The sequence below is a fragment of the Parasteatoda tepidariorum genome, chromosome 7 (genome assembly GCF_043381705.1).
Source record: "Parasteatoda tepidariorum isolate YZ-2023 chromosome 7, CAS_Ptep_4.0, whole genome shotgun sequence".
NCBI lineage: Eukaryota > Metazoa > Arthropoda > Arachnida > Araneae > Theridiidae > Parasteatoda > Parasteatoda tepidariorum.
The window spans coordinates 81732601-81747301 of NC_092210.1; the positions used below are offsets into that span (position 1 = coordinate 81732601).

At 28.4% G+C, this 14701-nt stretch overlaps 1 protein-coding gene across 2 annotated transcripts in view; it reads right to left on the reverse strand.

Annotated features, from left to right (window-relative positions):
• The window catches only part of LOC139426078 (QRFP-like peptide receptor), a 222398-nt gene that overhangs the window by 69921 nt on the left and 137776 nt on the right, over positions 1 to 14701 (reverse strand). For both annotated transcript variants that reach the window (XM_071183699.1, XM_071183700.1), the window contains exon 2: positions 6897 to 7084. In XM_071183699.1, coding sequence (XP_071039800.1) covers positions 6897 to 7084 — 188 coding nt within the window. The remainder of the gene's footprint in view (positions 1 to 6896; positions 7085 to 14701) is intronic.

Consider the following 14701-nt stretch of genomic DNA (forward strand, 5'->3'; position numbering starts at 1 on the left):
GTATTTTAAGCTTAAATATATATTTATATCTAAGACGTTAGTGAAGAAAACGGAACAGAAAACATCAAAACATCAAAACTAGTTTGATAGCCTGAGGAAACATAGAGATGTTTCTGATCGTTATAGGAGAACGTTCTTACATTTCTAAAGAGTTTATGGTTTTTTCTCCCTTAAATAACATTTTAAAACTTCCAGTGTGTATGCTGTTTTGTTCCACTTTTGTCAAGGATTCCATAAATGTATGAAGTTTGACTTTTACAGAGCAGCCTCTGTATGAAATTTGAATGCTGATTTAAAATTCGTACTTTTTTTTAATATCAGAATGTTCACGAGCTATACTGTACTAGTTAGAAATGAAAATTTACTAATGAAAAATTTAAAAAGAAAAAATTCCTAACCCTAGAAGAAATTTTGCCAAAATGAAAACTGTGCATAATACTGCCAGTGTTAAGCCATCATTATGCAGTTTGCGATATTTAAATTTGATCATTAAAAAAATGTGTCACTATATTTTCGTTTATTTTACTAAGTACTACATTAAATACTTTTTTAAAGAAATTTTATCGATGAATTTTTAGATGTAAAATTGATTGAAATATCTATATCATTAGCATTTCAACATTTTCAAATAACTTAGCAAACTCATTACTAACTTTTCGATTTGTGTAAATTACCCGAGTTCAATTATTTCATTATTCTAATTTCCATTATGAACAAGATTACTCTCAAACTTCTGTCCACAACTTGTCACAGTTTAGTCAAATATTACTTCGTTAATTGAGATTTAATTACTTTAGCAAATGCAATCACGAAGTTTTACATTACACCTCCAGGTCATAATTGGTTCAATTCATTCACACGATATACCTTGGAATAAGCTCCAGGTCGTACAATTTAACTGGAAAACTGCGTTGAAAATTTTGTAATGTTTCATAAAGTTATGTTAGCGTAGTTATGCTTAAGTATTTCCCTTTTTGGTGTTTAATGTGTTTGAATAGAATTAGAATCAGTAAGCATTGCACACTTTTGGCTGTGTTACTAGTCATAAAAATTCATAACAATTCAGAGGAATAATTGAATTTATTGCGAAATAAATGTTAAATTTGTTATTTGTTAATAATTTTCGTTTCTTTCATAGCCAGCGTCGAACAGCCGACCTATTTTTGTGTTTACGACTATCAATGTTTAAATCCGTCGCCTTGCAGTTATGAACCAAACCCAGAAGACAGAGGTACTCCTGGATGAACTATGGGGAAAAACTAGCTTTCGTGATGAAACTACGGTGATGTTACACGGAGATTAAAACCTCGAAAAACTCCCACAGTCAGTTTAATGGCTAGGGGACTCTAACTTATGATCTTTCTACCGCTGAGGACATTTTTAAGTCTGCACTGTGGTCGGTGCTAGCCAGGAGCAGAATGCGTATCGACAGCTATCTCAAGGAATCGAACTGGGATTACATCATTGGGAGGCGAGTGCTCCAACTTTTGACACCTCTCAACTTTATTTGCTTAGAGTTTCTCTTACCGTTCATATCACAATAGTTTCTTGTTATCTCTCTGTGTTGGAAATTTTTTACGAGGTCGTCGCACAATGGTCTGAATCGAAAACAAAAGCTGGCCGAAATTAAATTTCTTTTTTTCGATTATAGAAAGAAATTGTATTGTTTTTTTTCCCAGATTTTTCTACTGAAGTAACAGGCCTGTCTTAATTTTTATTTTTTATTTTCGGGGACTTAAGGTTATAAAAGTCATTAACCTTTTTTGGAAATTTTAACTACAAAATACTTTTTTCACCTAGTGAAAATAGTATAGTTAACAAATGTAAATACTATGCAATTTAATACCTTTAAGTTACATTTTACTTGATCACATGGACTTTTTAAAACCATGTACTTAATTTTCTGATCTTTTTACATTTTTTAGATTTGAACTAAAAAATGTTAGTCATCTTTGATAGATATAAAATTGCTTAAAAATATTTTGATCAACAAATGCAAAGACGAAAGAAGAATACATAAAAATTGCATTTTACTTGCTTATATAGATATTATTCACACTAGTAATGTTTACTTAAACAAGGTATTAAATACTTCTAATATTGGCGTTATAAGTATCGTGTTGAAGAGAGTCTATTATACCAAGTATCATCGTATAGGTCATGTAGAAAAGAATAATTACCCTATTATCACTAGCCAACAAATTCATGGCATACAATGTAAGACCTTTATTTTTATTACTGGCATATTACGGTGAAGTTTCATAGTATTAGAATTATCATAATATCAGATAAAAGTTCAACTCACTAAAAGAAAAATTAACCATAACATATAGTATCATTTAAAATGTAATGATCAGAATTTACCATAATTTTTCGATGACTTAAACTTTTATTTTATATCATTAATTCTTGTTGAGTTTCCACTATTTAAGTTTATATAAATATGCTTTAAAAGCGTAAGTATCAATATAAGAAACACGTGGTATACCTTTTAAAATACGAATTTGGTTATTCCCATACTTATCATACATATAACATATACATATACACAACATATAACATATAACATAACATATGCATGTACATATAAAATATTTATCAAAACCAATGGAAATTTTTTTAAGATGTAGCCCGAGAATCGGAGGGAGTCTTAAAGTCGACAGTTAGTTGCACCGTATGTATAATCACCAAATTTGGTGTGGGTCGGTTCAGAATTGAGGATTGTTATAAGGTAGATAACATATATGCATATACCCACATGCATATAAGCCTATGATTCCTACATCCAAATTTGTATCAGATTCCACAATTGTTTCATACGCAAATAGCTCTCACGTAATCCGACGGGACAAACCTGGTGAACAAGGTGGCCATGCGTTATTGCAATTGTCTGCCCTATTCTTGCTGATGTATTCTAAGCTTAAAAAATTTCACAACGATTAATATTTTCCTCCGGACTTTTTAATATGGTAAACGAGAAGAATCATGATTAATTTAACATAAATAGGAATCTTTCCAATTACGGGAGAGAATTCAATCTTTTTTTACATATACATTTTGCTTAAAAAATTAAATGCGTGAATACAACGAAACTTCAGAAAAGAAGGCTGCAATTGCAAACTTCGTAGTTAACTATTTTAACTATAGAGCGAGTAAAAGTGGTTAATTTTGTTGTCTCAAATTTTCATTAAAGCTGGTGTACGTACTGTCCTCTTCTGAGTTGAAACCCATAAAGCAAGCTCCATTTAACTTGAGCTGCACAGTAAATATAAATACGCGTTATCTACTCAAGCAGTTACGCAGTTTATTAACGGAATTAGTTTTCCAAAATATTAAACAGATTTTAATTAGTTTATAGTTGATATTAATTATGCTTTCTCTTTAAGTAATAATTCAAAGATATGCGGCAAATTTTACACACTAGATTTTTCCAAAACAACTCCTGCTCAATTCCTTTAACGCTAAGTAAATTATTCAAAAATGCAGTCACAATGGTAACATTTCTTTTACAGTAAAGTTTAAGGAAGGAAGTCTTAGTTAATGCCAATAAAGAAAACTCCATGACAGCCTTTTTTAAAAATCCTCTTTAGCATCACAACTAAGTTTTCAGCATTGATTTTCATCTGATTTTAAAAAAGGGTTGTACTGTGTGGCGGTATGTTACAGGTACTAGTGTGATCACTAATCAAACAGATTTTTCTATGTTTGATTCCTGATAGTGACCTAATAGTCATAGTCCATTTACTGTATTTTCTAATCAGTTGCGTCAATTGGTATTTTGAATTAACTTCAAGTACTTTTGACAACAAGAAGGTAAGATTCTAATTTCCACAATTTTACTGAATGTCTACTTTATTATATTCTTTAAAATTATATTTTTTTAAATGATATAAAAATTGAAGACCATACAAATCAAAATTTTTTTGGACTATTATTAAATTAAAATAATAATAAATTAAAATAATAATTATTAAGAACTATCTATATTTTGCTTGCATTTATCTTTGGATAAATGAATTTTATTATTGAGTGATAAAATATTTCGATTTACTAATAACATTCTAGAGATATGTCGAAGTAGGCAAAAATTAAAATTTACATGAAGGGTTCTAAACTTTGGACCGCTCACCTGACTAAACTATTAGGACCCTATTTTTCAGATTGCGGCTACCCTCTATATTTTATAGGTCCGAATTCATCGAATAAAAAGGCATATTTATTCAGAAAAAGGCATCTTTGTGTCTGATTTCGTTAGTTAAAATATTATCTGCACTAATTATTTAGCATATTTGAGGTACCCCTCGACCTATTGAGATTGGGTCCTAGAACTTGAAGACCCGATCATTAGATCAAAAGTAATTCAGGGTGGTCTGTCTTTTCTTTTGCGCAATGTAAATATAAAACAACACAATATTCGATATAATCATGGCTTTTTATTGATAACCGTAGCATTGCGTTGTATCAAAAGTAGACACATCAGAAAATCTTTTCTTGAAATATTGTTTCATGTATTTGAGATATTTCGTTCCACTGGTTTATAAAAAAGAAAAATTTGGGTTTATTTGGTTTTATAAATCAAATTATTATTTAAAATTTTTTTTAAGGACTAAATATTCATGAAGGAGGTATGCACACAAACCTATTATTCAAATTTCTATTATTTAATTTAAACTGTCTCTTTTTAAATTTGCCACTTTTGAACCATAAAAAAGTATTATATTTTGAGAACAATTTTATTCACACTGATACAATACTGTAGGTATATAACTTGACATATTTTAGCGTAATTAAAAAAAGTTTGTCGAGGAAGAAGTAAAACATGCTTTTTAAAGTTAGCTCTTGAGTCTTATAAGAAGTCTTTTGTAAAGTAGTATGAAAAATAGCATTTTTCAAAATTGACTTTTGTTAAAAACTCGCTTGTTAAATCGCCACTGTTAAAAATGAGACTACTTCCTTTAAATCTTTTAAAGATAGGATCAGTGATATTTTCTAGCTTATAACCTTCATTAAAAAAGGATTTTTTTTGCACATCTTTAATATTTAGTTATTTTTTATACGCCATGTCAGATAAACTCAATTATCGGTATTTGGAGGATTGCGTCACCAAATTAGTATTCCTAATGTTAGTTGAAATCACGTGTTTATCTTATTTATAGTTATGTTTTTAAATCATGAATTTATTAAACTAAATAATTTAAAATCAACAGTAATCCAAATAAAAAAAAATTGAAAAGTTTCTAGTTTTGAAAACCAAAATGAATGGAGAAATAACAATAATTTGTATAAGATTTACGTAAAAAATAGCTATATTTTCATTGACGCTAATATTAATGCTTGATTAAATTTGTTATTGGATAATAATTTAATTAAAAAAGTAGCTATGTTCCAAAAAGCAAAATTAAATGGTATTTACTTTGTTAGGGGAACCTTGAGAAATCTCTATATTATTGACTACAATGAGACTTAATATGTGCAAATAGAAATAAAAAATAAGCTATGAGCTAAAATGAAAAATTATTGGGAAAATTGTACGAATTTGTTTAAGAGAAACGTAAAAAATCCAATTATTATAGACGCAAATGATGCTTATAATTAGTTTTAGTAAACAGTACTTATTGAAATAAAAAAATATGCTATGGACTTATGAAGCAAAAATAATATAGAGAAATGTTACTAAATCTTTTAAGGAAAACGTAAAATATTGCCATTTTATTATTAAAGCTATTGATGCTAAATTAATTACTAATTGAATTTAAAAATAATGTACTGTGATGCCACAATTGGCCTTACATATTTATTTCCTATCTTTTAAAATATCTTTCATTACTTAAGCTTATTTTTATTAATAGAATTATATTTGAAATAAATCAAAGACTTAATCTTTTAAAACGAATATTAAAATATTTATTCTTCTCTAAAGGATACTTTTTATTTCATTACTAATGCAGACTTATTAATTCACTGTCGCCTCTAATCGAAAACAAAAATCTATTAATAACTTTTTATTTTAAATTTTTAACCACAAAATTGTTTCAGTTGCATGGTTGTAATAATTCTCATAAATTTGTTGGCGACTTGTGATCGCCAAGGTATTCTTTTAAACCCAATATTGATATGCTGATTGGCTTTGTTTTGGCTATGTTATAATTTGATAACTCGCCAATTTTGGATCTCCTATCCATGCTTCCGTGTCCGATGGGAACAAATTACACATACTTTTTAATTTGGCTTTTGATTAGGCAGGTCGTGGGGGATTTGTCTCCCATGGCCTGTCCTTATTAATATTATTATGCAAAATTGATTCAACTGAAATTCTTATGGAATATATTTATATTTGGTACCTCGAGCTCTGCAAATATATTAAATAAAAGCTTTAAATGATCTGGTTTACATTTTTAAGTGTTATATTCATTATCCCTTCTGTTTTCATCACAATCGTCAACTAGTCCACTATACTATACAAACTTTCAACACCCCTGATATACCATCTCAATATAAATTGGCACCCTGATAAATACATCTCCATAGCTATGCTAAAAGCAATATTAATAGGGAAACGGTACTATTTCACTTAAGAGAAGAGTGAAAAACCGCCTAACTATTATTGACGCCAATGATTCTTATTATTCTTATTTAAATTGGTACTAAGTGCTAACTGAAAAAAAAGCTATATTCTCTAAATTTATATTCTAAGCAAAATTAATAGATAAATGGCGCATAGGAAAGATTAATTGTTGCGAAGGAAAAGTTAGATTTCACCGGACTGAATTGAAAACTACTATAATTGGACCCAAAAGTGCCGAATAATACCGTTTCGCTTATTTTTGCTATTACAATGAACGCAAATAATAATGCTCAAAAAATGTATAATGTAAATAAAATTTTTTAATACTTACTTCAAATGTCCTGTACTTGCGAATGAAAAGAAAAGGAGTCGCAACAGCAGCTGAAACAAACCATATGATGCTGATAACCACACTCGTTCTTTGTTTAGTGATGCGCACATGTAAGGGGAATATGATGGCCACAAAGCGGTCACATGATATGGCTGATAAGGTGAGCACGCTTGCTGTCAAGCACGTCACTGAAAGGAAATGAAAAGTTCTCAAATATAAAATTAAGAATGACTTTTCGTCTTAAAATGCATTATAAATAATTATCACGAAACAAACAAATTATTATCATGAGACGTGTTCAATTATATCATAACATTCGTTTGGATTAGTTACAGCAGACACAGGCAAAATTATTTTATTTAAATTATAATGGTACATTCTGCGTAAGTGAAAAACTTTAATCTCAGTCGAAAATATTTTTGTATACAATTTATCAGTTTATTCTTAAAATTTTTATTATTTTATTTATTACTTTTTTTAAGTAAGATTTTATTGATAACGATGTTTTTATCTAGTGTAATTACGAAAGAAGGACGCCGATTATTATTCGATATTGGTTTGGTTCTAATGCCTCTTGCCACGCGAGCAAGCCTGCTTGGTGAAACCGAGCAAATTTAAGGCAGAGTGTGCGATTCTTGTTTTTCAGTGGCGCCATCTATGGCCAAGAATTCGACTTCTGTCACACCATACGTCACACCTGTTTATAAGGCGGATCCATTCATACATCTATTCATTCATCCACAGATCGTAATTTTAACCTGAATCAGAGAACAATCGATCTCCAATCCAGTACCCCCAGAGGTCTTGATTTGTTATGGGAACATGGAGGACTTTGCGACGCAACAGAATTTTAACGTGCATCAGTCACCAACTACACGGGGATTCTTCGGCCGGTGGGGTTTGAAACAACAAACCGACCAGGCTATCCCGGCTTATTTGATGTTAAAATTGACAAATAAAATAAAATAAATTTGGACAAAAGTGACGTAAAACTTTTAAAATATAATTTTCCATAAGCTGCATATCAAATAATTCGATGTTTAATGAACATGCTTCATTTTATACCAGTTTAACGTTTATCCAAATGCAAGTACTCTTAGAACTTATTTATACATTTAGGTAGTGTACGTAAATAATGAAATTTAATTGTAATTCGTAAGATTTTATTTATTTCGTTGTTTGTTTAAGATACTAATACGCATTTGTGCTACGAGACTCCCAACAAGAAAGATAAGTAAAGATCACTTTGTGTGTTGTGCAGAATTGTATTTCTCTAATGTGTATTTTGAAAGGCATGTACTTCATTAGGGCTTCGAGCAATTCATAGATTTTAATATATGGGTTATGAAATTCCCAGCTGTGCAGACTCAAGTGTATTTTTTTCAGATGTGTTTGAAATATTTGGATTTCGTCATGGAACGAATTTTCTTTCCTTCGTATAATATGCTCAAAATACAACTCGTAGTTGTAAAGGAATATTATAGTTTGAATACTGATAAACAAGTTTAAATTCAAAATGACGATGACAAGGTGACGAGGAGTTCGTATAATACGTAAATAAAGCTTTATATCTAGCACTTAAGGAGCTATTCTTTTGCACATGATCAATGTTTTTGCTGAAATAACAAGGATTAAAATTTATTTCCTACGGTTTTTCTAAATTTTTGCGTTTTAATTCCCCAAATTTTAGTTTTTTCCCTCACATTTATGAAAATAAACCTTCATATCCTGTTTGTTATTTATTCATTGTCTTTCCTCTCACTTTTGTCTTATTACTCCACTTAATGTTACCACACCTGATGTTACACCACCTAAAATTAATATTTTTGCCGGAGAGGGAGAATTTCACCATCTTCTAAGAGGAAATTAAATTGTTTCAATTCATTTTATAAGACATAAAGGTTGAAAGAAATTTTTAAATTTCCGGATATTTATGCCATATATACACTTACCATATATACCATACCATATATTGTATTCAAAAGTAAATGCATATGAAGCTTAAGTACGTTATCTTTCCTCACATTGTCCGATTAATAAACACATCTACTTATTACATCTTTTGATTTCTTATCTGATTTTCAATCTATATGTCTATGTATTCAATTTTAAAATTATTTATTACCGATACATTCATATCATTTATACGATGCGCTTTTCCAATGAGTAAAGGAGTAATAACGCGTTTAGCAGATTAGTTAAAATAATTTAATATTCAAATATATAATGAGCAAATAACATTTTATAAAAATCAACGCTTAAAAGAAATAAAGAGAAACTTTTTCAAAAGCAATAAATGAAGAGAATAATTTTTTGTAAATAAAAATGAAACAAATCGAGAAGAAATCTGAAGCAAAAAGAACGAAAAAAATAAAAGCTCTATTTCGTTGAAACTTATGTTTTTATTTTATTTGAGAGATAAAGTAAATGTATTAAAAATCTGCTTCCCGGAAAAAGAAAACATCAAGGCATCAACTTGAAGTTTAAACTTCTTTTATGAAGAAAAATTCTTTTGATATTAAGAAAAGTTTCTAAAACTTTTTATTTAACTTCTCAGGCTTAATTTCCGCTCATTATTTTTTCCTCGACTACATCTTCTGAGTTTAGATTTGAATTATAAATTAATTTCATTTTATTTAAGAGACACTTCTTCTGTTTTTTTTTTAAAAAAGTAAGAGTATTTTCGAATAAAATCGTCTTAGATATTTCTTGTTTAAATTTTTAATTCTGAACAGAGTTTTAAAGGTTCGTCATCACCCTAAAAATCTAACAATAGACTACGAAAACTACTGTAAAAGGATTTAAGTATAAATATTGACGTAATTGGGTGTTCCGTATTGGATGTCCTTAATACGTATTTTCAGAATTCTTATGAAAAAGGACATTGGAAATGGCAATGGAAAATGCTATGCACATTAATAGTTACAGTTAAATATTTATCTGAGAAACAGCAAAGTGTTTAAACTCTAACAAAGGTATTGTTAAAGTCAGTAAAAGGGATTAACATAATCTAAAAAACTGTTTAGCTATTATAAGAAAAGAAAGAGTTTGCTAGTTTTTCTCTCTCTTTTACAAATCCGGAACCATTTTTGCTACGATTCTAAAACTTGGATTGCGTGTGCAAGGGCTATTTTAGCTCCCGACGCTGCTCTACATTAACCAAAACAAAAGGTTGCCGTTAAAAAAGTATGTTTTAAGTAATGCAATGAGGATAATTATATTTTAATTTCAAAATGTCTGTGAACAGTGCGAAGTGATTTTATTATGTATTATTTCTAACCGTTTACCATTCTGTTAAGCCTATTTCGAATTCACCTTTATATTCTCTCTGCGCGTATGTTTGATTTACAAACTAATTTTAAGAATTATTGTACTATATACGCATTCTAAATTAATGATTTTAATTTAATTTTATATTTTATACGTAAATATACCTTTTACCGACTCTCATGTAAACCGTATCAAACTGTAATTTTAAATTTTAGTGCTACTGAATACAAAAACGAAAAAAAATGAGGGTGGCTATTTTACACTAAGTGTACAAGAACACTCATGGCGTAGTGGAACACTTAGGGAAGCCATTTTTATTTTCAAGATATACGAAATTTTTTTACAGTGTAATGCTGATTAGTATGAGATACAATTTTTTTTAAACTCCATACAAGGAATACGTTTGCAGCTAGTTTGGTAAAGGTAAGACAGAGGTAAATGCATCTGAATTCCACAAAACAAATAAACTGGTTTTTGTTATTTTAATCTCTTTTTTGATCATTTTGACATCAGTAATCAATGGTCGGAATTTGGAAACATTTTCACCTTTACAAGAAAACAACATAATTATACATTGTATAGGCAAAATAATCAAAAAAGGAATGAAATTCAGGAATTACACAGAACTATATTTCCGGAAATCGGACGATAAAGTATGAAATGGTAAATATTTCACGTTTTGTCTATTTTTTCTTTATAATAACAGAAGAAAACCCAACAAAATATAAAATAAACTAACCGATACTTGGCTATCCCAAATAGCGCTTGCATGTATTCCAAACGAATGACTGGACTTTCTACTTTATCTTTATTTACGCATGTAGGATTTCAGGCTTCCTGATGGTTCTGTCGAATTAACGTGCATCTTTGTATAAAAAGTAAGTTTTAATTTTTAAATGAAATATTTTTATTTATACTTTTTTCTATTCTTGATCGTTTTGTGTTTTGGAATTATATAAAATACCTAACATTGAATAATACGAAAGTAAGGAATGACCTATTTTTCCTTAAAAATTCACTTTGAGAAAGATAGGTAAAGAGATAGGAAAAAAGGAAGTAGTGATATGCTCTCTATGTAATACAGAAAAATATTTTTTATTTGATTCTTAAAATATTTAGTGCTCAGCATTATTACTTAATTATTAAAATTGTAATAAATTAAATACAGTAAATATAACTGAGAAGACAAAAACATAGTGTTAATTTAGTTATTTTTCTTCCTGCTTTTAAATAGGTAATTAAAAGGAGAATTAATATATTTTGCATGATTTTCTGATGATAAAGATGATATTCTTTTGAAGCAAAAATTAATTGCTTCATCAATTTAACATGTATCACTAATATGGATTATATATTTTGACAAAACTTTAAACTTAATATTTTTTTTATAAACAAAACAATTTACGCAATTTTTAGAACGTTATTAAAAAACATGAAACTGAAAAATAAATTAAAGTGAAGATTTAAATTTCAACCAAAATGAAAAAGAAAGATTTAATATGGTTGCCAACATTATTAATATATAAAAGTGCTTTTATTTACTTAAAACCAACTAATGAATAAGAAAATAATCAATATAAAAGTCAATAAAATAAATAAAAGTTATGCATAAAAGATTCGATAAAAATAAATGAAACAATAAACCCGCCATCTTTCTTTATTTTTTTTGCTTTTTTTTTTTGCTTTAAATGATCTGCATTTGCACTTCACAAGACGCACTTTTGTGTAATCTCTAGTTATAATATTTTTAATTTCAAACATGAACAAGTTTTAATTTAAAAATGCCAGTTGGGGGAAAAGGAAGTTGTTAAATTATAATTTAACTTCATCAGAAATCGGGACAAGAAGAAAATATGTTTTAAAAATAATTTATACTTTAGGCACCTGGGATCTTAGTTTTAAATCATCCAAAATATTTCTAAATCAATTTAAAAGAAAATTGCAAGGAGCGTATGGGTATTCCTGTTCATGTTATCGTGAGAAAAATATTTTATTAAGTCTAATGATTTTTTTTTCATGTTTTAAAGAGAAATAGTTTTTTTTTCACAATCAAAGATAAGTTGTGAATTCTGAACGGGTAAAGGAAAGTTATTTTTCGTCGTTTTCTGTAAATGAAAATAGTCTTGCTTTTTGCAAAAACAAATTGCAAAAAGATCTTATAGCTTTTAGCTATAAAATCTTTTTGCAATTTGTTTTTAGGAGTTGTGTTGTTACAACTATATTGCTATCAAAACATCATGCAATAAAAAGACTTGCTTTACCAGCTTTTATACTAAAGCTTCTAAAACTATTATAATTGGTGCAACAGTTTTGATACTTTAAAAATGGATATTTTTAATTTTTCGATTGTCGGAATGTGTTTTTCTTCTATTAAATAGCTTTTTTGTATGAGTTCGAATATAGTTTCTATGTGATGAAATTAAAATTTTTAAAATAGAGCTAGGAATTATGGATTTGTTTTATAGCATCTAAAATAATAATGCAATTTTTTAAAATGTTCAATTCCTTACGTTTTAAAATTTTCAAAACGCTCCCATTTACAACTGTATATTGTTTTAGACGATAGCTATCAGATTTATCTTCAAATATTTTAAAAGAAACGGAATAATTAAATAATGTTAAAAAATAAACTGAAGTTAGGAGGAAGAGTGAAAAGAACTTATCTCAGTTGGCTAAATGTAATAAATATTTTTAATTTGGGGTTTTAAATCTGAATAATAAATTCGCACACCGGTGCTGTAATTAGCATTAAAAGAACAATTATAAGATTTTTAGAATAGCCTGCACATGAGATATAAATAGCACAGAGCGCTTAGAATGCTTCATAATGAGTTTAAAAATGGAAATTAATTCTGAAAAGAATTTCAGTCGATGGAATGGAATGCTCTTTTTTGGTTTGCAAAGCAAACTGTATAAGATTGCATAGCAAATTTTGGTTGTTGTGAAGATTCAACGAACAGTGGGAGCCCACTACTTAGCTTTATTTCTTTCATTTTTAGCTATATTTTTGTAAAACTGATTTCACAAATTTAAAAAAAAACTTGCCTATAATTATAAAACTTATTTGACTAAGATTTCTTTCAAGAAAATAATTTTTAATCATTCTTTATAACTCTTTAAATTAATTTTAGTAATGGAATACTATAGTAATACTATAGTAACTATAGTAATAATAGAATTATAAGATATCAAAATACATCTTTGATTTCTATATTATCGTGCATTAAAAGTCAAAATTTTAAATTATGAGATCTAATTATCCTGATCAAAAAAAATTTAATTCTGAAATTGTACTTTTTAATATTTAAGTTCTGAAGAGTTTTTTCTTTATTATTGGTTCATTGAGTGAAATAATTAATTGCGTTATTTGTGGAGAATATCTTACATTTTAATGAGTAAAGTGTTTTCAAAAATTTTTATTTTTCAAGACAATTCAAATGAAGATCGCGTATTCTTTGTTTTATGTATAAATAAAGCAAATCAACGTGAATGAAGCTCAAATAGAGGTTCAGAATGAATATCTTATAGTTTTGGTCTTTTAACCAACCTTTACCTTAAACCTATCACACTAGATCGTGGATTTTCTTCTGATGTAATCAAATGTAACTCAATCTATAATAAATTTATTTCGAACTTAAAAAATTCGACTGTTTTATCGTATTATCCGAGATCCCGTCCCAAATTAAATTTTTTTAAAAATTAATTTGAGTTTGAAGTCGTTTTCTTCTCCAATAACGAATTAAACTTCAACCTTAATATTCCAAAGGTTGATATTAATAGCTGGGGTATTTATTGAATTTCGTGTCAATGTGCGTACATAGGACAAACTAAACACATCCTTAAACTTCGACTTAGAAACTCAAAATATGTGTCCAAAATCAGGAAATTTTACAATCTTTGATTGGCCTTTTTAGTTGTGAAATTTGAATCATGAGTTTTAGCTTTCTTCTGCTGAAATCAGTCAACACTGCTTTTCATCTATCAACCTTGAATTCTGGGCGTCTTTCCACGTTTAAAAAAAATTTGAATAATTTGATTAATGACTTTTCCAGTATATATATATATGTTACCGTTAAAGTATGAAATCCGTTATTTTATAGAATACCTAGTTATTCCATGAAATAACTGATCGTGTCCGTTAAAGTGTAAAACTCTCTTGTACTTCATGTTTAACTACTCATTTCATAGAATAACGATCTGCAGCCCGTTAAAGTGTAAAATAATCTATATCATATATCTCGCACGACGAATACATTTACCTTCCCCCCCCCCCTACTGCATTTATGAACAGCTCAAAGTTTAGCTACTGGTCAGGAATTTAAAAAATGTTCGTGTAAAACCCAGTGTGTCAACAAAAGATGTTTTTGTTCTAGAAATAATGTTCTTTGTAATTCCAAGTGTCATTTTAGTAATCCTTGTTGTAACAAATGATTTTATGGTACGTTTCCATAAATACCATTTATACGCTGCATAAATTAGATAAATTGCTTCTTTTTCATTTTAATTGTCTATCATTAGTTTATTTATAGAATACC